Source organism: Tupaia chinensis, unplaced genomic scaffold, assembly GCF_000334495.1.
Source record: "Tupaia chinensis unplaced genomic scaffold, TupChi_1.0 Scaffold000272_1, whole genome shotgun sequence".
NCBI lineage: Eukaryota > Metazoa > Chordata > Mammalia > Scandentia > Tupaiidae > Tupaia > Tupaia belangeri.
Window position 1 is genome coordinate 7577622 of NW_006159754.1, and position 25661 is coordinate 7603282.

At 38.9% G+C, this 25661-nt stretch overlaps 1 protein-coding gene across 1 annotated transcript in view; it reads left to right on the top strand.

Annotated features, from left to right (window-relative positions):
* LEKR1 (leucine, glutamate and lysine rich 1) overlaps window positions 1–25661 on the top strand; it is a 174170-nt gene that overhangs the window by 142778 nt on the left and 5731 nt on the right. Inside the window, exons 10-12 of the mRNA XM_014588300.2 lie at window positions 415–508; window positions 14000–14164; window positions 17273–17572. Of these exons, the coding sequence (XP_014443786.1) occupies window positions 415–508; window positions 14000–14164; window positions 17273–17572 (559 nt within the window). The remainder of the gene's footprint in view (window positions 1–414; window positions 509–13999; window positions 14165–17272; window positions 17573–25661) is intronic.

Genomic DNA, 25661 nt, shown 5'->3' on the forward strand with positions numbered 1-25661 from the left:
TCCCATGTGGGAGTGTCCAGCTCCTTAACCACCATACCACCTGCTGATCCCTCTTTTATTTATTTATTTTTTGAAGAAATAAAATACTGTCTGGTGTTAGAATTTAGAAATAAACTTTTTGAATCACTTATAACATTTTATTATATTTGTGACTCCATATGTGTTGTTACTATTTTATGCAAAAAATGATAGCTTATTATTGTGTGTGTGTGTATATATATATATATATATATATATATATATATATATATGTATGTATACATATATATATATGCGTGTGTGTGTATATATATGTCTAAAGAGAATAATAAATAGACTTAAGTTGTGAAATGATATTTCCTGAGCCAGGAACTGCAATGTAGGAAGAGTATTAGGGGTGAGCCTTGACTCATTTGTTGGGTTTATGGTTTTCAGGGAACTGATGCTGGTTTCACATCAGAAAAGCATCGAGCAGCTGCAGGAAACCCTTAGACAGAAGCTGCTGAGTGATGATAACTGGAGGGAGAAGGTAATGGCAGCGTGGCTGTCATCAGCGTGTGTCTTATTTGCTTCTTAAAAATTCTGTCCTTTTGCTAGAAGACTATTTCAAATAGATTTCTTTGCTTCTGTGTATACTTTTGATCCCTTCTGGAACCTCCTAGATCAAACATGCTTATGATGTATGTCTTTTCCAAAAGTTTTAGACAACATAATGGGAAATAAAAGAGGAAAACCAGGTTTTGAAATCTCGTATGATCAAGATAGCCTTTGGGTCTCATGCAAAAGCATAATTTTTACATTTAAATATTTACTTCTTTTCACCATCAAGTGTCAGAATGTACATTTGATCATTTTCTTTTTCTTTTTTTTTTTGGAGAGGTTTTTGTTCTAGGTCGAGTGTGCTCGCCAGAAAGAGAGAGACAGAGAGAAAGAAAGCGAGAAATCACCCCCCAGGGGAGATGGCCACGCCGCAATCCCTTCTCCTCCATTCTCCTCTCGGGATCTTTGGCATGCACACACACGTGCCCAGCGTGGGTTTTAAGCCACCGGGTCCTGGACTCGAGCCGCGGTCGACTACATGGGAGTCCAGTGACATAGCCATTATGCTAACTGCTGGTCCCCTCAACATTTGACCATTTTCTTAAAAGTAGGAAAATAATAACTTATTCTTATAACTTCTTTGATTCTCTTTTATAAGAAGATAATGTACAAGAATGAAAAATGACTTAAAACTATTCAGTTATGAAATTTTGGTGTATTTACCCTAACAAAAAAAGGGAATAAGTATTTATTTAGCTTGCTATTATTTACAATGAAATATTCTTTTTTTTAAGAATTATTTTATTTTTAACTTTATTTATTAATTCATTTATTTCAATTTGACCAGAGAGGGACAAAGGGACAGAGGGAGAGAGAGAGAAAGCAAGCCGCCAGGTCCAGGACTCGAACTGTGGTTGGCCGTGTGGGAATCCAGCGCCTTTAGCCACCACACCACCTGCCGGCCGCACAATGAAATATTCTTAAAGTGTGAAAAAAATTGCATTGATTTTGGTCTTTGTACTTTTCCATATTTTTCACAGTTTCAATAATGAATTCTTTTTGTAGTTTAAAATAATATAAGGAATGTTTTTTAAATTGTTAGTGTCTATCTTCTTAGGCCATGTACTGCTCTAGTTACTGAGTTGACAGCTATTGTCTCCCTACCACAAACTCCAAAAATATTCCTGATCCCTGGGCCCTGTCCTATACACTGAGCCAAAGCCTTCTCAACTCCTCTTCCCCAGCTAACATCTGTGCCTGGCACTGGCCTTCTGCCTAGGTTTGTTTTCTTATTGTGTCTTAAATTTCCCTCTAGAACTGGGGCTGGCTATTGAAATTCAGATGGTTTGACTGAAGTGTTAACAATTCGATCAATTATCACCAGATTTTTCTTGGAGACTGGACCCTATAACTTGTAACCTCAAGCAATAAGCAGTGGCCACCTTCAAACCAGTATCTCTACAGCAATCCCCCATTTTGTCATCCAGCAGATTGAAACCCAGTAGGTATTGTTGCTAGCTCAGGTTTATTTTAAATTTGTCACTTTCAATCTTCAAATAGATGACCATACCTAGCCACGATTAGCCCTCTGTAAATCATATCCTTTACCTTGTCCTTCAGGTGAATGATTAGACTGTAATAAAAGTTATCACTATAGCAACAGCTCCATATGGGCAAAAATATAACTTGGACTGAAGTTACTATAATTGTATGATTTTTTTTTTTTTAACCATAGGCCTTTTCTTTTCCTTCTCTAAGGTCTACATTTCATTAATTTCTTCTAAGTTCCCCCCAGGGGAGATGGCCACGCCGCAATCCCTTCTCCTCCATTCTCCTCTCGGGATCTTTGGCATGCACACACACGTGCCCAGCGTGGGTTTTAAGCCACCGGGTCCTGGACTCGAGCCGCGGTCGACTACATGGGAGTCCAGTGACATAGCCATTATGCTAACTGCTGGTCCCCTCAACATTTGACCATTTTCTTAAAAGTAGGAAAATAATAACTTATTCTTATAACTTCTTTGATTCTCTTTTATAAGAAGATAATGTACAAGAATGAAAAATGACTTAAAACTATTCAGTTATGAAATTTTGGTGTATTTACCCTAACAAAAAAAGGGAATAAGTATTTATTTAGCTTGCTATTATTTACAATGAAATATTCTTTTTTTTAAGAATTATTTTATTTTTAACTTTATTTATTAATTCATTTATTTCAATTTGACCAGAGAGGGACAAAGGGACAGAGGGAGAGAGAGAGAAAGCAAGCCGCCAGGTCCAGGACTCGAACTGTGGTTGGCCGTGTGGGAATCCAGCGCCTTTAGCCACCACACCACCTGCCGGCCGCACAATGAAATATTCTTAAAGTGTGAAAAAAATTGCATTGATTTTGGTCTTTGTACTTTTCCATATTTTTCACAGTTTCAATAATGAATTCTTTTTGTAGTTTAAAATAATATAAGGAATGTTTTTTAAATTGTTAGTGTCTATCTTCTTAGGCCATGTACTGCTCTAGTTACTGAGTTGACAGCTATTGTCTCCCTACCACAAACTCCAAAAATATTCCTGATCCCTGGGCCCTGTCCTATACACTGAGCCAAAGCCTTCTCAACTCCTCTTCCCCAGCTAACATCTGTGCCTGGCACTGGCCTTCTGCCTAGGTTTGTTTTCTTATTGTGTCTTAAATTTCCCTCTAGAACTGGGGCTGGCTATTGAAATTCAGATGGTTTGACTGAAGTGTTAACAATTCGATCAATTATCACCAGATTTTTCTTGGAGACTGGACCCTATAACTTGTAACCTCAAGCAATAAGCAGTGGCCACCTTCAAACCAGTATCTCTACAGCAATCCCCCATTTTGTCATCCAGCAGATTGAAACCCAGTAGGTATTGTTGCTAGCTCAGGTTTATTTTAAATTTGTCACTTTCAATCTTCAAATAGATGACCATACCTAGCCACGATTAGCCCTCTGTAAATCATATCCTTTACCTTGTCCTTCAGGTGAATGATTAGACTGTAATAAAAGTTATCACTATAGCAACAGCTCCATATGGGCAAAAATATAACTTGGACTGAAGTTACTATAATTGTATGATTTTTTTTTTTTAACCATAGGCCTTTTCTTTTCCTTCTCTAAGGTCTACATTTCATTAATTTCTTCTAAGTTTTATTAATGTCAGGTGTCAGTTGGCTGATCTGCTCTTACTTTCCCTATCTTTATCAAACTGTGTTTAAAATTCAGAAAGATCGGGACCAGCAGATAGCATAATGGTTATGTTGTTGTACTCCCACATGGCTAACCATAATTGGAGTCCCAGGCCCAACGGCTTGAAACTCATGCTGGGCACATGTGCATTCATGCCCAAAATCCCAAGAGGATAATGGAGAAGAAATTGCTACATGGCCATCCCTCCTGGGGGGTGATTTCTCACTTTCTGTCTGTCTGTCTGTCTGTCTGTGTCTCTCTGTCTGTCTCTCTGGAGAGCGCATGTGGTCTATAGCAAAAATCTCTCTCTAAAGGAAAAATTTCACAAAGATTATCATGCTATCTAGTAATCCAACATATACAAATTAAAACAATGAGATTATTATTATTTTTTTAATTTTTTATTTCTTGGACAGGTTTTTGCTATAGGGTGCGTGCGCTCGCCAGACAGACAGAGACAGAGAGACAGAAAGTGAGAAATCACCCCCCAGGGGGGATGGCCACACTACAGTCCCTTCTCCTCCATTCTCCTCTTGGGATCTTGGGCACGCACACACACGCACCCGTCGTGAGTTTAAGCCACCAGGTCCGAGGCTCGAACAGCAGTCGACTACGTGGGAGTCCAGCGACATAGCCATTACGCTAACTGCTGGTCCCAACAATGAGATTATTTTTTACCATCTAATTGACAGAATAATTTTGGCACTGTGGTGAATGTCTAGTGAGTAGTCTCTGATACTTAATTCTTTAAAGGAACTGGAAATTAAAGCAACCTTTTAGAGAGCAGTTAATTTGTCAGTGTGTATCAAGAGATATTGCAAATGTCCTCCCGTCTTTTGACTTAGCAAGTATTCTTATGAAATTAATGTGGTTGGAGATTCCACGATCCTTCCTTTTTATCAAACTCCTGAGTTCTTTTTCCTAGACCGATGGAGTGAACTCTACTGCCTTTGCTTGTGGAAGCCCCCCATCTCCACATTCACACCCCGCTAAAGGTTTTCAGATACATTTTGCCTTGCGTAATCCACTCTAGTCCTGCTGCTCACTGTACCCTCTCTAAGGTGCTGTCCCAGAGCGCAGAACAAGTTAGTGCCAACAGCTGACCATGTAAGAGCATTTATGTTTTTGTTTCATACTGTTAATTTGATGTGAATAAAAGTTTAAGTAAAACAGTCCTATGTAATATTCTCTAAGTTCTTTTTAAAAATAAGTTGACTATATTGAAGATGTATTTTGGTATATATAATTTTCTATAGTATAAATAAATGGACATTTGATATTGTTGAGAGGACAGGACTTCTTGTTAATCAGTGTTATCATTTAACTAGCAGTAAATCAATATCCAGACCAGTAAAGTCAAGGAATGATAATTATGTCTTGGCTGTGTTAGCTATTAAGACTGTGAATAAAAAGTTCCCTGAAGGTCCTCTCATGAGGAAGGCAAATCGCTAATATGACATTGTCATCACTTTCTTGGGTCACTATGCCTTTGCGTAGGAACAAAATGTTCCCCTTACAAATATATAATACACATATTAAAATAAACTTCATAAATGCTTTTAAGATTTAAAAAAAGTAGACAGTAATTTGTGCCTGTGCTTAATTATTTTAGAGTATGTAAAAAGCACATAATAGGATCAATAGTTGCTACGCAACAAGATGGCACATTTTAAAATAACTGCATATTTACTAATTGTCATGGATTTTTGTTTATTTCAAGTATTGCTTTGATGTGAAGAAAGCAAATTAATATGCATGCTGAATCTTTAAAATTGATTCCAAAAGCACAGTGTTGTTACTATTCAGTAAAATTTCTAACTAAAAAAACTCCTATAGCTAGACTGCTTATATAATCAACTCACATCATTGACGTTTTAGTGCCATAAACAAATTCCAACCAAATATTTTATTAGATTATCATTAAGATATCACCTTTAGGAACATTTTAAAATTGCACTATTGACCTCATTTAAAATAATATATAGAGCTTTTTAAAATCAGTCGTTAAGGGGACAGCAGGTAGCATAGTGGTTATGGCATTGGGCTCCCATATGGTGAATCACAGTTCGAGTCCCGCACCCAGCAGCTTGAAACTCAAAAATTAGGTGAGTATGCATTTGTGCCCAAAATCCCTAGAGGAGAGTGGAGAAGGGTCTGTGGAGTGACCATCCTCCCTAAGGGGTGATTTCTCACTTTTGCTCTCTCATCATTGGAGAGCACACATGCCCTATACAAAAATCTCTCAAAAAAGAAAAATAAAACATAGTTAAAACAAATAAAAAAACAAAACTTTACTTCATGGCTAAAACAAGCGGACTGGTAGAGAAAATACAGGGAAGAAAAGTTTATTTCAAGAAATAGTCAATTCCAATTGTGAAGGAGGCAAAAGAGAAAAAAAATAAAAACTCAAATTCATTTTCAAACTGGAAGACCCAAATGACATAACACGCTTCAGTGTAGTATAAATAAACATTTTAAAAAGTTCTTGTAAATTGCAAATTTTCACAGGGATGAATTCATTATTTATAAAATATCGATTTTTATTTATGCATAATAAATACATGGCTAAAGATATTTTGTCAATTATGCTATGCAACTTTAAAAGTTGAGTCAATAACATCCTAATATTTAGGTCTGGAATGGCCTGTAAAGATCATCTGATATAAATATATCTAGATTAATCTAGATAATAAAAATATTCTTTATTGTTAGAATATTTTCTATATACCAGGATTTGTGCTGAATGTTCTTCATAAATGTAATTTTAATCATTACTTTTAATGATTATCACTAATAATTATCATTATTAATCTCATTTTACACATAAAAAAGTAAGACTAGGTAATTTGCCAAGGTTATACAGCCAGGAAATGAGCTAAGAATTAACCTTTATGTGTCTAAATACAAAGTTCAAAACTCCTCATTTGGCCAGGGTAGAATAACAGGGACCAGATTTGCCCTCCCACCTGAAACAAATATAATGCTGAAAAATAGAAAACACTGATTTCATGATGTTGCTCATTAGGCAATGAAGAACAGTGATTCTTAGAGACAGAAGACAAACCAGGTGAGCCCGGTGACTTAATGCCTTGAAATAAATTTCAGGTCATCATGAAAAAAGTAGGAACTCAGATTGAGGTTTGCAGATTTTTTTTTTTTTGGAGAGATTTTCACTGTAGGGCGCATGCGCTCGCCAGACAGACAGAGAGAGACATAGAGACAGAAAGCGAGAAATCACCCCCCAGGGGGGATGGTCACGCCGCAATCCCTTCTCCTCCATTCTCCTCTCGGGATCTTGAGCACGCACGCACACGCGCCCGGCGTGAGTTTTAAGCCACCGGGTCCAGGACACGAACCGCGGTCGACTACGTGGGAGTCCAGCGACATAGTCATTACGCTAACTGCTGGTTCCCAGGTTTGCAGATTTTTTGTGTTAAGGAGACCTTGCTGAGAGTCCAGGAAGATCAAGGAGGCTAGGATTCTCAGGTAGTGCTTATAAGAGAGAGCTGCACAGAAGATTGCTAAGTATCTACAAAGAATCCCCCATGATATGTCTATTGTCAGTGCATATATACTGAGAAAGTGCTGAAAACCAGGGAAAGGCTCATTAGAAAGGATTAGAGAGATAAGTATCTAATACTCACACATGACAAGTAATAATGTCTGTTCTGACCAGCCAGACTGGAAAACCTGTCATCATGCACAGGACACTGGGTAAAACACTCAAGAATCTCGCATCATTAGTTGGGAATACTTAGCCTTGGACAAAATGCTGATGTGATCTTATTTAACAAATTTTTAAAAGACCTAAAATAATCAAGATAATTCTAAGAAATTTAGCTGCATTTTAGAACAGAGCTCAAGAACATTCATAGGAATATAGAAATATACAGCACCTAACAAGGTACACAACATCTGGCATTCATTCAAAAATTGCTGTGCATGGGAAAAAAATTAATAAAACAGGAATATAGGAATTACCATGAAAAGAAAAGTAAATAAACAAAAACTGACCCAGAAAGGTATAATTGGCAGATAAGGGCATTAAAAAGTTATGTTAACTATATTCTATATTTCCAAAAGCCAAAGGAGAAAAAAAAAGTGACCATATTAAGTGGGCATGGAAGATACAGCAAAAAACATAAACTGAACATCTAGAGATTAAAAACTACAGTGGTTGAAATGGAAAGTACACTAGGTTTAATCAATGGCAGATTAGACAATCTAGAAAAGAAGTTTAGTGAACTTGAAGACACAGCCATAGAAACTTTTCAAATACAAGAAGATAGAAAAGAGACTAAAAAACAAAATGATGAACTAGCAGTGGTGACACGGTAGTAACATAATGCTCTGTGATGCTTGATCCATATGGGAGGTTTCTAGATTTCAGAAGTTTTCTTGTACACTCAGGACACACACATGATGCCCATGATCCAGGGTGACTGAGACTGAGGATTTATCATGGCATAAAGACCCTGTTTGGGAGTGCCTGTCTCTCTCTTTGTGTGTGTGTCTCTCTATCTCTCTCTTTTTCTCTCTCCCCCTCTTCCTATCCCTCTATTGGAAAAAGTGTACTTTAGAATGAAACAGAGTATAAATGAGCTGTGAGACAAACTCAAATGACCTAATATATGTGTAACTGGAATTACTGAAGGGTAGGAGAAAGAGGAGGAGGCAGAAAAAAATATTTGAAAAAAATAGTAGTTGCAATTTTAGAAATATCATGAAAAATATACACCTTCAAATTCAAGAAGCTCAACAACCTCAAGCACAAGAAACCAGGTATACCGAAGGATACTATAATTTAAATACTCAAAAACAGTGATAAAAATTAAAATGTTAAAGTAATTAGAGGAAAAAAGACATATTACATGTAAAAGAACAAAGATGATGATTACAGCAGATTTTTTTTTTAATCAGAAATAATGGAAACAATTGTACTAAAAAAAAAAGTCAAGGTACAGTGGGGGAGCTGTCAACCTAGAATTCTATACCAAGTGAAGATATCTTTCAAATATGAGGGTAAAAAAAGACTTTCCAGAAAAAAAGCTGGGAAAAAAATGTCACCAATAAATCCACACTGTAAGAAATATGTAAAGAATTCCTTTAGTTAGGAAGAAAAATATACCAAATGGAAATACGGAAAAGAATGTAGGGCATGAGAAATTATAACAGCATTAGTAAATGTATAGGGCTTTTTCCTATTAAATTTCCCTAAACTGTCAATATAATTGACTGTATTGTTAAATAATAACAGTGTAATATGGAGTTTATAACAAGGAGAAGAAATACATGCATGAATAGTATGACAGCTGGGAAAAGAGAAATGAAAGTATACTGTTGTGAAATTCTTATACAGGGAATCAGCAGCTAGTGTAATGGCTATGTCGCTGGACTCCCACGTAGTCGACCGCGGTTCGCGTCCCGGACCCGGTGGCTTAAAACTCACGCCGGGCGCGTGTGCATGTGTGCCCAAGATCCCAAGAGGAGAATGGAGGAGAAGGGATTGCGGTGTGACCATCCCCCGTGGGGGGTGATTTCTCGCTTTCTGTCTCTATGCCTCTCTCTGTCTGTCTGGCGAGCGCACACGCCCTATAGCGAAAACCTCTCCAAAAAAAAAAATTCTTCTACATGTACTGATATTGTACTAGATGGCAGGCTGTAATAAATTAAATATGTATTCTATAAACCCTAAAGCAACTACAAAGATAGAGTTATAGTAATAATTCAGTAAAGGAAATAAACTTGAGTTAAAAAAATACTCGATCCAAAAAAAGAAAGAAAAAGAAGAAAACATGAGATGCGACAAATAAAAATCATGTAGCAAAATAATAGATTTAAAGCTAATCATAGAATAATCACATTAAATGTTAATGATCTAAACCAGGGATCAGTATACTTTTTCTACCAATTAGTAAATATTTTTAGTTTATGAAACATATCTCTGTCACAGTCATTCATCTCTGCTATTGTAACATAAAAGCAACCATCAATATGCAGATGAATGGGAATGGCTGTATTTTGTCTCTGGGCCATCATTTGCTAAACCCTGAGCTAAGGGGAGAAATTTTCATATTAGGTAATAATACAAGACCCCATTATAAGTTGTCTATAAGCAATACACTTTAATATAAAGACAAAAAATAGGTTAAAGTAAAGGATGGGTGAAGGAATAGCAAGCTAACACAAATCACAGCTCCAGTAACTACAGTAATACCAAAGTAGACTTCAGAGGAAAGAAATCAGAATATTTAGATTGCCAGAGATAAAGAAGGTAATTTTATAATGATAAAGAAGTCACTTTGCAGGAGGATATAATAATCCTAAATGTTTACTCATCTAATAACTGAGCTTAGAAATACATGAAGAGGTGCCAGCAGATGGCCAGGTGATTAAGGAGCTGGGCACTCCCACATGGCTGACTATGGTTCAAGTCCTGGGCCTAGCAGCTTGCTTTCTGACTTTCTCTCTCTCTCTCTCTCTCTCTCTCTCTCTCTCTCATTTTATTTATCTCTGTGAATTAAAAAAATAATAATAAATAAAATTCCATGACAAATAATACACTCCTTAAGCAAATCATTGTGGGCTCATCATTTTGTTTGAACTAACTAGATCATGGAGCAACCAGTAGAGTCATCTCTCAGTGTAAGGATGTCAGCACATCATTTGACTCTTAGCATCCCATTGCAACTTCCTTAAATGTTTCTAAATCCCAACTGAAGATCATCACTTTGCCTCTATTTTTCTATTTGTGCAAATTAAAACCAAACCAGTAATAGTCAATTGCTCGTCTCTCTTTTGTCTACAATGCTTTTTGTTTTCCACTCTCCATATATGCCTTCCTTTCTTTCCTTTCTCTTTTCAGTAGTTCAAGGAATAGTTCAGGGGCAAGATATCCTTTCTTCCTGACTCAGAACAAAACATTCTGCTCATTCAAGCCATCACTTCTTATCCCTGCATGCTTCCTTTATTTCATCTTCAGCAAGGAACCCTGCTGATATCCTAAATGGCCTCTTGTCCATAATAAGTTTAAGTAATTTCTTTTAGAAAGCTTCTTTTAAAGTTCTCTGTCCTCTAATTTACAGTTTGTCCTGTTTTACCTGGTTTGTGTGCATTCTTGTTCTCTTTGATCAGTCAGTCCATATTTCGAAAGATGTCTTTCTGTCCTAAAGTAGCTATTGTGCTACTTTTTGTATCAATCACACAAGAGATTTGTTTAAACGCTTAATATTTTAGTACTTGAGGACACATTTTTCTTGAGCTTCTCAAACAATGTTTAAATTGTTTTTAAAAAGTGCCAGAGCATCTTTTGAATTGTTAAACCAAATTTTACCTTCCAACTTTTCCAAATGTTTCGCATTTAATTTCTTCTTTTCATATGTTCTTGAATTATCCATGCCAACATGGCTAAAGCATGGTGACCAAATGGGCAAAGTAGTGGAAGTCAGGCTGGAGAAGTCCAGGGCTTCCATAATACAGTGTTCAGATTATGCCCTGCACAAGAGCCCAGGCCAGGGGGGCAAAGGAAGCTGGAATCCAGCCCATAATCTGCTTCCCGAATCCTGTACCTGGCATGAGACTGCTTTCATCTAAGAAGGAGCACTTTGTCAGCTCACACAAAGGTGCCATATGGGCTTCTGGTGACCCAGGAAAAAATCATATACAGGAGTTTTGATTTTATACTAATGCATTGGGAAACTAGTAGGGAATTTAAAAAATCTAATTTATATTCTATAAAGAACACTGTGCTGTGTGTAGCATGGATGTGGAGGGGCAGAAGCGGTGCTAAGGATGCCAGCTGTAGGTAACAGTGGTCAAGACAAGAGTGTGGAAGTAGAGATGCAGAGAAATGGATGGCATCCGGGCATGTTTTGATGGTAAAAGGAACAAGAATTTGTGCTCGACTGGGTATGGAGGGTAACAGAAAGAGATGTTCTCCAGCTATGACTTGAAAAGCTAGCTGGATGATGGTGCTGTGTCCAGATAGGGGAAATGCAGAGGAGAAACAGATTTGGGGAGGGTGTTATTTCAGTGTTTCTGGGCCATACAGTTTATTGGAGACATGGCTGAATCTCCTCAATAGCTACCAGAAGGCAATATCAATATCTAATATTGATATCTAATATGTTACCAATATCTAATATTCACAAAAATATCTCTTCTTTTTCCTGAGTGCTCAAGAGGCTGTCCTTGTCTTTAGCAGTCTGAGGGCAGCTCATTTGAATGATTCTGTAGATTCCTAAAGATCATCGGTAACCTTTTACCCAAACATTCCAGTAATTTATTTTGAGAGGGCCAGAATACCTCCTTGTCTTGAACATAAACGTAATACTTTGCCCTAGGAAAAATGCTCAGCCCTATACCCACTGCAGTAAATCAAGTTGACCCCAAACTCGGATTAGTCTTATTTTTATATTTTAGTTAATTTAAAGGGATTCTTGTAAACTTTCTTAGCAAACTTTCTGTGTCCTGCTACCCTGGTTTCGGTGTTCCCTTGAGAAATTCAGATTAACCACTTTCTGTCTCTTAGTGGCCTGAATCACATAGTCACAGGTTTGATAGATTTTCTCCCAATTTACCTGGCATTTTTCTCCTCTCGTAGTTTATAATCATGGCCCAATGGAAGTCTAGAGCCACCCTGTCACTTGGATCCTGTCTCTGATCTCACTAACAAACTCCCAGGTGTGAATAGCTGGTCCTTGTAGATTCGTTCTCTCTCTTGCTCCAATAGGCAGAGCCAAAACCACTGGAGAGGGATGTTGGCTCAACTAAAGGAAAGACTGCATAATGCAAAGTGGAAATGCCTGCTGGGGCAGGAGTGAGTTATGGTTTCTGGAGGTGTGAGGCACATGGCCGACATTTATTTTGGTGTAGATTCCATAGTAGAGACAGAAGGGTCAGAGCGTGGAAGTAATCTCCACTGACTATTGAATTCCTGCTTGTGCTAAGGCTTTACACAGATGCTTCACCTCATTTAATCCTCATAACGACGCTCAAGGGAACTAGTCATAACCCCACCCGGAGAGGTTATGGTCACAACTTAAGATCACACAGCTAGCAAGTGGTAGAGCCAGGATTTAGAGCCAGGATTTAAAGTCAACTTCATCTGATTCCAGTGTCCTTGTTTATCCTTTCTACAATTCACAGAAGCTTGAGAGACTGAACTATAGGATTTCTAAGTTTCTTTCCAGCACTGATTTTATCTGAGTCAAAATATGGATACAGGCTTCACTATGTTTTCCTTCTATCATCCTTCCAGTCTCTAGCACATTAGAATGATAGTTTATGGCTTTAAAACTTTCTGTGACCTCTATCAAAAAAGGGTCATTTGAAAAATATTAACAATTTACTTTGTATTCCCTCTGAGTTTTCAGCAGAACTTAGTCTAAGGGCCTCACAATCTGTTTTCTTTCTTTCTTTTTTTTCCCTCATATAGGTTGCTAGCAAAGACTGTTTATAATATAAATGTACAGATTACTAAGCATTGTAGTATTTCTGAAACTTGTTATACTATACAGTCCTAATTTCTCTACCAATTTTTTATGTCTTAGAAGGGTTTAAATTTTGGAATCTTTGACTTAGTGTCAATTTTTTTGCCCCAAGTTCTAGTCAGAATATATTTTATTTTATTTTTAAAATCTGCTAGAGGGTTCGTGTGCTTGCAAGAGAGAGACAGAGACTAAGAGAGAAAGCAAGAAAGCACCCCCATGGGGAAGAGGTACACTGAAATCCCTTCTCCTCCATTTCTCCCTCCTGTTGGTATTTTGTGTACACATATGCACCTGGTGTATTTCTCAAGCCACCAAACCCAGGACTCGAATCACATGGTCAACCATGTGAGATCTAGCCACCTTAAGTATCACACTGCAGGCTTGCCCTCTAATACTAAAATTTTTAAAAATAATTTGAAAAGTTAATATTGGCCTAGCTGCAGTGGTGTGGCTACTAAGATGCTGTTTTAAAGACGAATTCATTTTTGTAGGAAAAAATGTCCATATGTAGCTGGATTATATACTGAAACCACATGGGAGATCCGGGTTCGATTCCTGGACCAAACTGAAGGGCAGGCATGGTAGCTCACACCTGTACACCTGTAATCCCAGCAACTGGGAAAGCTGAAGCGGAAGGATCACAACAGTGAGGCCTGGGCTTAAAAAAGATTCATGTTAAAAGTTTTGTTTTGTTTCAAATCAGTTTGAGCATAAGCTTAATATATGTATTTTAAGGTAGAATGATGTGTGTATTATATGTGTGTATTAAATGCTATTTTCTAGATTGAAACTGAACTCTCCAAGGAAAGAGCCCGACACTTAATTGAAGTTGAAGAGAAAGTGCTTCTCTTTAAGGAAGAAGCAAAACTGGAACTTGATATTGAAAAAGAAAGACATCAAGAAATAATCCAGAAGTATAAGAAGGAACAAGAGCAACTACAAATGAAGGTCTGTAATTATGTCCACCATTATTTAATGGATTTGAAACTATAGATATTATTTCCTCCTAAGAATGTTTTAGTAGTTATAACTCCAGTAGTTTTCCTCATGGTCACTGTGCATTGGCTTTAGCCAAAGCTAAAATGCTTTGGCAGGCCAGCAGGTGGCATGGTTGTTGGGGCGCTAGACTCCCATATGACTGACGAAGGTTCCAGTCCCAGACCTGGCAGCTTGCTTTCTCACTTTCTCTCATTCTCCGACTCTCTCTCACATGTGCCCTATAGGAGATTTAAAAATAACAATAAATAAAACTAAGTAAATAATTCTTTTAAAAATAAATAAGTAAATAAAATGCTTTGGCAGTTCTCCAGAATGGAACTGAGATGAAGTATATCAGCATGCACTCCAGCTACATATTTTTTCTACAAAAATGAACTTATCTTTAAAACAGTATGTATTATCTAATTAATATGATGAAATATTCCAATACCTCAAATATCCATCATCAAAAGATAATGAGATATTTTACATATTGTAATTGTGTAAAAGTTCCCTAACAACCAAAGCATATCCTCTTGAATTGCAAATATTTCAAATTCTAAGCATTACTGAATGAAAAAAAATTTTTAAATTATAATCACACTTCCCTAATTTCTTTAATAATGTGTCCTATCCTAAGTATAATTTAAGGTTTTGCTAAGGTTTCCTTGTTTTTATAGGACTTGAACATTGTGTGTGTGTGTATTAATCAAGACCCAGTGGGGAAATCATATTTGAATAAACTCATTAAAAGTCTGTGTTAATTAAGCATTAGCTGAGACCTGAGGCCTCTACATTTGTGTCTGGGAGACAACACATGCATTTCAGCCTTCCGATGTGAACAGGCAGGACCAGCCACACGAGTGTATGACCAGCGTGGTAGCACAGGCCCTACTCAGAAAGGCCTCATGCTTTGGATTTAATGATGTGCAGGTGCTGCCTTGGAATTTTTAATAACTTTATCTTCAACTTCGTGTTTTGTAAGTGGAGTCCTGTTGAAACAAGAGAGGCATGAGCCGTGAGTCTAGAGCCTCAGCTCCCCTCAGCTCCCCTCACCTCCCTGCAGACTGGTCCCCACCTGCCTCTCACTTCCTGGTCCCTAGTGCCCTGAGTTCCACTCAGTCTCGCCCTCCCTTCCTCTCTTACCTCATGACTGCAGCTCAGTCCTGGGTGGCTCAGGGTCCCCTGAAGACAGGCAGCCCTATACTTGCCAGATGGTACCGTTTCTCAAGAGAAGTCATAAGCCTAGATTTTGTAAGTGAAATCTCCTGATTTTTAAATGTTGACTTCCTTTTAAAAAATCAAAAAATATTTGTGTGAGCCTCCTCTTCCCAGGCTAAACTGCTTAGTTTCCATGTCAGCTCTGCGGGGGAGATGGAAAGCACTGTTCAGACCTAGCGGTGACCTTCTGCCCTGCTGAGTTAATTGAAGGAAAAGGAATATTAATTTATAAAATTACTAACTGTAGTGAATAGATTTCTCATAAAAGTTATTTTTATGTAAATATAGCATTTGAAACAAATTTTGGATACTTAACTCTTTTTAAGTAATAGTTTGCAGAGAACTTGGAACTTTTGCCTATGAATATTTTCCAGATTCTTTGTAGGCTAGCTTCCTCTTATGCTAATATTTATATGACAATATCTGTAGCACAAATAACAAGAATACATTTTGTCAAAAGTAACTCTGTTGTGCCTTGCTATTTTTCTGTTCTTTGTTTTGTTGTTTTAAGGAGAAATAAACAGTCCCTGCTGAAGACTTCCATGCCATGAAAAAAAGCTTCTCCCAGTTATCTTCTCATTTATTTACTTAGAGATGCTACCTTGAAGTGCACTGCATTTTTGAAGTATTCTGATATTCTCTAGAATGACACTGTCCATTATGATAGTCACATGTGTCTAATTAAATTAAAATACAATTTAAAATTCAGTCCCTCAGCCCTATACCCCAACCCACATTGCAAGTACGCAGTAGCCAGTGCTGGCCATTGAGGACCTACTGTGTGCCTCTCCTCCCAAGTCAGTGATTAATCAGCGATGGAATACTAGTAGCCATGGTGAGAGCATTTACACTGTGGAAATGAGATGCGAATCTTACCTTGTTTTAGAGTCACCACTGTCCAAAGGCAAATGTGACTACTGGTTACCCTGTTGAATAGCACAGAATATTTTTTATCATCACGAAGTTGAGTTGGGCAATGCTGCCCTTGAAAGGGCAGTGCTTGCGGTATCTCCGGTCATCATATGTGAGGAAAAAAAACTACGTTAAGAGAAAACAGATCAGTATGGAATGAGTAGATTGTGACCGTGGTGCTCCCCTTCCTGCATCCCCAAACATAAGGCATGTGAAGGTTTCAAAGCCACTCTCGTTACATGCAGACAAGCCCCTGATCTACTTGTCAACATTTGAGCTATCCTTGGTAGCTCAATCCAGTCACAAGGATTTATATTTTTTCTTTTAAGAAGTATTTATTTAATTTATTTAGAAGTTTAAAAAAAAATTGCTACAGGCTCACCAGAGAGAGACACAGAGTGAGAAAAAGAGAGAGAGAGAGAAACAGAGAGAGCAAACTACCAGATCCAGAACTAGAACCATGGTCAGCCACGTGGGGAATCCAGTGCCTTAACCACCCAGCTACTTACTGGCCCTGGATTGGTATTTTTCTAAAGGTGCCCAGAGGTGATTAATATGATATCACTTTAGACAGAAAATTAAAAGTCTTTGTCTTAACTTTTAAAAAGAAAATCTTGAAAGCCCACATTTGTCATAGATTTGTTTTTATCTGATCAGAAGAGTGTGTTGATTAATTATAATAAACTTCTTAAAAACCATACCTACAGGCGTCAGCAGGTGGTGTGTTGGTTAAGGCACTGGACTCCCACATGACTGACTGGTTTGAGTCCCAGACCTGGTGACTTACTTTCTCAGCTTCTCTCTCTCTCTCTCTCTGGTGAGCCTGCATGCCCTACAGCAAATTTTAAAATAATAATAATAATAATAATAAATAAAATTAAATAAATAATAAAAAGAATACCTAGATACAATTGCTTACAAACTAACACAAGATTTATTTTACAGATATCTGATTTGATCGCAGGCGCTACAAGAGACCTTAGGCTGGAAGTGACCGCTCTTGAAGAAAAACTCTGTGAATCCCATATCCGACACACAGAAGAATCTGAGTCAAAGGAAAAACAGATTGAAAACCTTAAAAACTTGGTTGCAGAATATGAATCTCGCTTGAAGAAGGAAATTGACAGTAATGATTCCATTTCAGAGAACTTGAGGAAGGAAACTAAGCAGAAGTCAGATGAACTGGAAAGTGTAATGCTTGCACAAGCACAGCTGATACAGCAGCTTAACCAGACCAAGGAAGAGGTAGGAAGCAGGTGATGGTTCCTTTACAATTAGTCGGTCAGTGAAAGGGCACGTGTTCTTTCCAAAACCAAGCACACAAAAATATGAAAAAAAGCCTGGTGTCATGGAAGGAGTCTTGCACTGCTGGTCAGGGACCTGATATCCCATCCGGCCGCGTCCGTAAATAGCGTCAGTGCACGTCTCCAGACCGAGCTTTCTTTTCTGTGAGAGGAATACACTGAGCCACACACTCTTTAGAGTTTCCTCAGTTCCCAGTTTTGTATTGCAAATGACAGTTTAAGACCATTCAGACTAGGAATTTTATATATTTGTCGTCTCGGTTTTATGATCAAATTTTTGCCAAAGAAACGTTTAGAGAGCACTTGCTGCTTAAGTTCAAAAATACTTAGACAATATACTTAAAATATAATTTTACTGTAGGCTTTTACCTTTATGTCAACTTAATTATTTCTTTTGTTTAGATTTTTGCCATGGGGTACATGCACTTGCCTGACAGAAACAGAGAGAGAGAGAAAGTGAGAAATCACCCACCAGGGAGGACAGCCACGCTACAATCCCTTCCGTTTCATTCTCTCCAGATTTTGGGCATGCACACATGTGCACCCACTGTGTTTTTCAAATTTTGGGGTCCAGGACTTAAGCAGTGCAGGAGCCATGTGGGATCCAGCCATCCTAACCACCATACTACCAGCTGGCCCTAGACTTGAAAATTGTTTAATGGAGACACAATCAATCTGTTCTGTAATCATCAATATTATGATATTTTATCCCATTTATAAAAGTATAGCAAATAAAGGCAAATGATTGCTAGCAAAAAGTCATGTGGGGGCCAGCAAGTGGCATAGAGGTTAAGGTGCTGGACTCCTACGTGGTTGATTGTGGTGTGTGTATGCCCAAAATCCCAGGAGAATGAAAGAGAAGGGACTGTGGCATGGCTATCCCACTGGGGGGTGATTTCTCACTTTCCCTGTCACAATCTCTCTCTGGTGAGCATATATGCACTATGGCAAAAAAAGTTATTTTTAAAAAGTCATTCATTTTTGGTTTTACCAATATTTTAATAAAGAAGCAAAAGGAAAATGCTAGTAGTAATATTATTAACAACTAAATATATTATGTTCCTATGTTTAAATTATTAATCAAAATAGAAAGTATGTATCATCATATTAATGATGAGGTGAACCTGAGCATGGGCACCACTGGCTCAATGTCTCTCATGAGGTTAGTGTCCCAGGGTGTCTGCTGAGGCCACAGCCTCACTGGGAGGCTCATTTGAAGGACGATTGGCTTCCAGGCCCAGGTTTTGGCAGAATTCATTTCCACATACACTATTACACTGAAAGTCTCAGCGCCTTGCGGGCTATTGGCCAGAGGTCTCCCTCAGACCCTTGACACATGGACCTCTCCATGAAACTGCTTACAGTGTGGGGGCCAGGAGGTTGACGTGGAGGTTAAGGCACTGGATCCCACATGGCTGACTGTGCGGTTTGAGTCTCAGACCTGGTGACTAGAAAAACAAGCTGCACACGTGTGTGTATATGCCCAAAATCTCAAGAGCAGAATAGAGGAGAAGGGACCGTGGTGTGGCCACCTCCTAGGTGGGGATTTCTCATTTGACTTCACTCGCTCGCTCTCTCAGGCAAATCCACATACCCTATGGGGTGGGGTGGGGAGGAATCTAAAGGAAAACAAACAAAGAAACAGCTCACAGTGTGTCAGTCAGCTTCCTACAGGACAAGCAGGCTAGAAGAAAGGCTATGAAGACACAACCTCGCTCTTTTTATAATTTAATCTCAGAACTGATATCCCATAGTTTTTGCTGTATTCTGTTTATTACAAATGAGTCAGTAAGTCCAACTCGAGGGGAAGCGATTTCACAAGGGTGTAAATACCAGGAGGGCAGGGATCATCGGGGGCCATTATAAAGGCTTCAAATCTCAGGGCCTCTGGAGGAGATTTTAGCAAGAGAAACTAGACTAAAAGTGAAGATTCTTTATTGGACAGAGGAGCTTCATTCAGAGACCTTCCTGCTTATTTGTTGTGAAAGGAAACCACCTAAAAATGAAGTGGGTTTTTTTGTTTATAATGTAGATTTTTGAAAGGTTTATGACATTGGGTTGGTGTATAAGTGTGCATGGATCATTACTAGAGAGGAGAAAAGCATCATCCCAAAAGTAGAGAAAGGCTAATTAAGGATATGCTGTGGGGGCAGGGCTTCATTTTGTGGACCACAGAATGAATTTTCCATTAGAAGTTACCAGAATGATCACCTCAAAGTAATGTGGCCCAGCCACAGTGGCAAAGGTGTTAGGGTACTCCCACACTGTTCGGGAACCCAATAGGAAGGCCCAGGGTTCAGATCCTGGGTTGATCTGAGCATGCAGGGTGCACCCATGATCCTGCTGGCTGGACAGCTGGGACAGGACCAGAGATGTCCCGTATGATGAGACCCTGTCAGGGCTCCCTGTCTGCTTGCCTCTTTCTCATGAAAGAAAGGAAAGGTTTTTGTTTTGTTTTATTTAAAATAATTAGAACCAAACTATAGGAGTAAATAATGAAAGCTACTTCTCTAGTTAAGCATGCTAAAGTCCAGAATATACATATAAAAATAGGAATTGAGCCAATAAAAGTGGTAAGATTTATGAGCCAGGAAGAACAGAGGTCGTAACATGTAATGTGAAAAGCACTACTTTTTTCTTTTTTGATTGTGCATTCCAGACACTTGAAATTTCTCAGATTCTGAGGAAATAAAGGTTCATTTAAGTGGAGAACAAATTCCCATTAGAATGTAGATAAATTAAAGTCTAATGAGGAGACTAATTAGGGGAGGAAAGTCTTGTTCTCTTTCAAGAGGCCAAAGAGTGGGTGGACTTTGTTTTTAATTGGATGGAGAAAGTTCTCAAGGATAGGAGGAAAGCCAAAGCCTCTAAAAGGCAAAATGGTCCTTCCGAAGTGGGGCAGGCGTTGTTGGAGAGTGTCTGCACAATGGCCAGGGTCAGGAGGTGGAGCAACAAAAGGTGCAGGTCAATAGGGGAGGACACTGGGCAAGGAAACTGTGTTGGCAATGTAAATGTGAACAGGGAGCCCTGAAAATTCTTGGTGGGGAAGACACACACATTAAAAAGTTAGAGTATCAAAAATCCCGAAAGAGAAGAGAAAGTGAAAAGAAAAAGTTACCGTACTGGAGAACAGCACATTATCATTAAAACCAAGCTAAAACCGATCACATGCTTCTTGGTCATTAGTTCTACGTGAGTCCCATCCAGATAGCAAGTGCTCACTGGTAAGGGCCTTGTGATCCAGAGAAGAATGTAGTCAGTTAGAACAAACAAACAAACAAAAGCAGCTCACTCACAATTGCAGAAGGAGAAGGAAAATCAATATACAGAGTTTAACATGTTTGTTGCTTTAAGACCACAGATAAAGCAGAAAGGGGCAGGGGGGCAGAAGCTCCTGTAGCCATGTAATAAAGATGAAAGATATATAAAACTAGAAAATAATGCTTTGTTAAACATGAAGAATTGGATTATATATGTTTATCTTTTCTTCACCCCAAATGCTACTACTGTGGTAATAAATTAATAAAAAGTGAATAAATACAAGAGAACAGAGAACAAGAGAGGAGCTAACTCTTAAGTTTGTCCACCAAAAATATGTGGACAAAATTTGGGAAAATGGAAAGCAAGTGACTAAGAGGCAACTGACTTAGCAGAAACAGAATATTAAAACCTGGAACCAGCTGATGACATAATGGTTATGTCACTAGACTCCCATGTAGTCAACTGAGGTTCAAGTCTCAGACCAGGTGGCTAAAAACTCACTCCGGGCATATGAAAGTGTGCCCAAAATCTGGAGATGAGAATGGAGGAAAAGGGATTAGAGTGTGGCCATCCCCCTAGGGGGTGATTTCTTGCTTTCTGTCTTTCTTCTCTCTCTCTCTCTCTCTAGCAGCGAGTGCATGCTCCCTATAGCTCTAATCTAATCTCTCAAGAAAAAAGGAAAAAAAAAAACAAAAAAAAAACCTGATGGCTGTGGAGGATCAGGGTGGGGGATCCAAAATGGAGCAAACCTAATTATGTGACATAACACTAGAGAGGCCCAGGAATTGGAGATACCAGTTACCTTGGAAAGAGAGACTGAAGACTGGAGCTGAAGACAGGATTGTTTGAAGGTGTGTGAACGTTCTCAATATTATTAGATCCTCGCATGCCCTCATTGGTCCCTCACAGCCCCTAGCCACCATCCTGGCAGCATTTCCCAAGGTTCAGTCTCTACCAAACTGAATGGGAGAAGCGCTGGACCCCGCAGTACAAGACAGCAGAGTATGGGATAAAGCAAGAGCAGGCGTGAACATCCCCAGAGTAGTAAGCACACTGCTCAGGACACGGGCAACCAGGCCTATTTACTAATAGCCAAGAAATTGAAAGAGCCCTCCCTGGAGAAATGAGCTGCCTCAAAAGAAAAGACCTATGGACTCTGACAGTTGGGATATCCCAGTGAAGTGGCTCTATCCATTCTAATCGATCTACTCAAGCATACCGGCCAGCACACCCTACCCAGGCACACAGAGCTCCCAGTGACATTCTGGAGACTTCTTTTTAAACATAAACAGTCAAGAATGTCCAAATATTTGAAGAACATCTCTTACATGAAGGACAGAAACCAGAAACAAAGAAATTCAAAAAAAAAAAACCTAGGAGAAATAGAGGTAAACAAAAGAAATCAAAAGAGAGCTTCAGAAAAAAGGTATAATTCATATCCTCAGAAAGAAAGAGGTGATATTTTATCTGTTAAGCATGAGCAGGAGGCTATGAGAAAAAAAGAACAAGAATTAGTAAGCACAAGAGCCAAGGATTTTGTTTTTGCTTTTTAACCAATCTTTGGTTTAGATGATAAAGATGAGAAATCTCCCAGAAAGGAGACGGAAAAAGCAAAGAAATGGAGAGAAGAAAATAAAATTCGAGGATGAAGCCAGGACATCTGAACCTTAACAGAAGTTCCAGAAAGAGAGAACAGAGAAAATGTTCCTGGAGGACACTATCCAGGAACAAATTCAAGGACATTTCCAGGAACAGAGTATCCACTGTGTATTCAGCATAATGTATGGCAAAGTAACCCCACCCAGGCACTTCACCGTGAAATGTCAGTACCCTAAGGATAAACAGAAGTACTTAAAAGCTTCCAGGGGGGAAAAAATCCCAGATCACTTAAAAAGGATCAGGAATCAAAAGGGCATAAGAATTCTTAGCAGCAAAACGGTAGGACATAGAAGACAATGCCTTCCAAAATCTAAAGGAAAATTGTTTTCAGCCAGGTATTCTATATCCTTGCCAAATGACTGACAAAATAGAAGTGTTAAATCAGAATATTTTTTCAGACATAGAGTTCTCAAAATTGCTACTTCTCTTGCAGCCTTTCTCAGGAAGCTGTCAGAGCATAAGTAACACCATAACAAGATAATAACTAAGACGGGAGAAGATAGAGGAGTCCAGAAATAAGGACTCCAACACAGGAAAGTGGTAGAGGGACTCTATTGTTTTATTGTATGTTAGTTCACTGACCCTCTCTTGGCATCTTGGATCTGCCTTTTTTTTTTTTTAAATAAAGGAGAGTACATGTATATCATTATAGGATTATAGACGTTGAGAGGAAAGATTTCCCTCCAAATGAGTAGTGGTCCCCATGTGGAGACAGGAAGAGATTGGTAAGGGTTTCACTTGTATGCAGTCTTTAAAATTGCTGGAATCATGGAGGATTTTAAGCCTTTTGGTGTTTCTGAATGTTTTCCAAATGTAAAATCTATTTTTTACAAAAGAAAAAAACCACCATTTATTTAGGAACATTTACTGAAAATCTGGCAAAGGATGGATTTATATAAACTCTAAGATTAATTTTTAGGAATATATGGCATTTGTTAACACTAATAGCTTATTTGACGGGGGATTTGCTTAGTTTTAGAATATGCATTTATTGTACTGAATATTTGCATATTTAATCTAGATGGAGAAAATGGCACATGCTTCTCTGGTAATTCCATCCATGAGACTGAAGAAACCAAACTTTACTAGTCAGTAAATTACCAGAGGAGTGTTTTTCAATTTTGGGACAAAAATTGGAACATCTTTGTCTCTTCCAAAGAGAAAGGGGATCAGGGGAAATTCTCTAACCTCTGGCCCTCTGGGAGCAGGGGAAGATTAGGAAAGTTTTAGTGAACAGAGGCTATTCCTGAGCTGGCAGGGAAGAGAGGTGAACTGAGAACCTGAGAACCTTGGCCTTGAGGCCTGGGACAGACTGGGAGTCTCCAGCTATGGAAAGGGAGATGCCAGACAATAGGAAGAATGATAAGAAATAGGGAAAATTTGTCTTTAATGTGTTTCATTAATATTAATTAAATCTTAGTTAAAGTTGGATTATTTACTTAGAAGAGTAAATCCTGAATACTTTATGTCTTCATGGATTCTTCCTTCCCATCCCGAAAGGCTTGAAAAGCCTATCAGCACAAGGGGTTTTTGTTCCCCATTCCTACAACTTTTGCTTCCAGAGTTGGTTTTATTATGTTTTCAACATGGAAATGTAATTTTAAAAACAACATCCATCTTATATCTTTCCTGAAAATTTATTCACGTTCTTATTCCTGTCTTCCCAAAAGGCCATTTCTAGTTTTTTTCTGTCAGTTTGGGGCTGATGAGATTAGCGGAACAGAAGCCTATGAATGGAAGCTGGGCACATCCTTTGCTAACTCCTACTCCTACTTGCAATCTCTCTGGTTTCCACACCTTTTCCACAGAATTTCCTTTCCTCTTCACCTCCCATCCCACTCGCCCTGGGATAGAGCTAGTTAGGGTTGGTGAGACTGTGTGATCGGACGATTCTGTGCCTGGTTCAGGCCTCCCTGGGTATAGAACATGAACAAAGCCACCCGTCGGTTCTTACTCTTCATCGAGGACCCGTTTTCCTGGCACTCTCCCTCCAAATGATGCCAAAACAGCGGATCTCCATAGCAAATGGGATTTTCACTTTCAGGACGATCACGTTGCCTAGTAAAGCCTCCTCTCACTTCTTCCACTGTTTTTGGAATTGCAAGCAACTCAGCTGTTTCTAAGGATAAAAAACGTAAACAAACATAAAAATAAAACACTCTTGATTTGCAAAGAATGGGGGAAGTTGGCCATTTTTTAATATTGGAAATTTCAAACAGATGGTGAGCTAATTTATATTTTCACTTTGACATTTGCCTACTCAGTGGGAGTGCAATTAAGCCATATTTTAAGCCCATTTAAAGTGGCCTTCATCTGAAAATGTTGTAGAGATGTCAATAGACAGTGCTCGCCATCAGCCAGCAGTTTAAGTATACAGGAATGCAAGTTCTCCCTTCCCTATAGCATCCTAACGAGGGGGCACTTGAGACTGAGAACCTCCTCCATGAAAACTTCGTGCTCCTACTGTGCTTCCGGCCCTGCTCTAGACCATGTCCCACAAAGCTGGCAAAGGAGTCCTCCTTTTATGCAGGTTTGACCATGCCAGCCCCTGTGTAAATAAACCTTTCAATGGCTCCTTGTGGCCCTTGGAATTAAGTCCAAACTCTATTATTAGCATGTTACCAAATTCCTTCCTTACCTTTCCCACTCCTCCCTGCCTCGGTCCTGATGCCAGTTCTCCCTTCCCTATAGCATCCTAACGAGGGGGCACTTGAGACTGAGAACCTCCTCCATGAAAACTTCGTGCTCCTACTGTGCTTCCGGCCCTGCTCTAGACCATGTCCCACAAAGCTGGCAAAGGAGTCCTCCTTTTATGCAGGTTTGACCATGCCAGCCCCTGTGTAAATAAACCTTTCAATGGCTCCTTGTGGCCCTTGGAATTAAGTCCAAACTCTATTATTAGCATGTTACCAAATTCCTTCCTTACCTTTCCCACTCCTCCCTGCCTCGGTCCTGGTGCGTGCTCCCCTGGTGCACCCACACCTGAGACTTGCTAAGCCATGTTTCCTACCAAGGAGTGCCTCTCCCTCCCTTTCTCCCTGCTAGGTATTTGCACTCACTGCCCACTCTTCCTGGAAAATCCCACTGCCCCCTCTTGGCCCCACTCATGC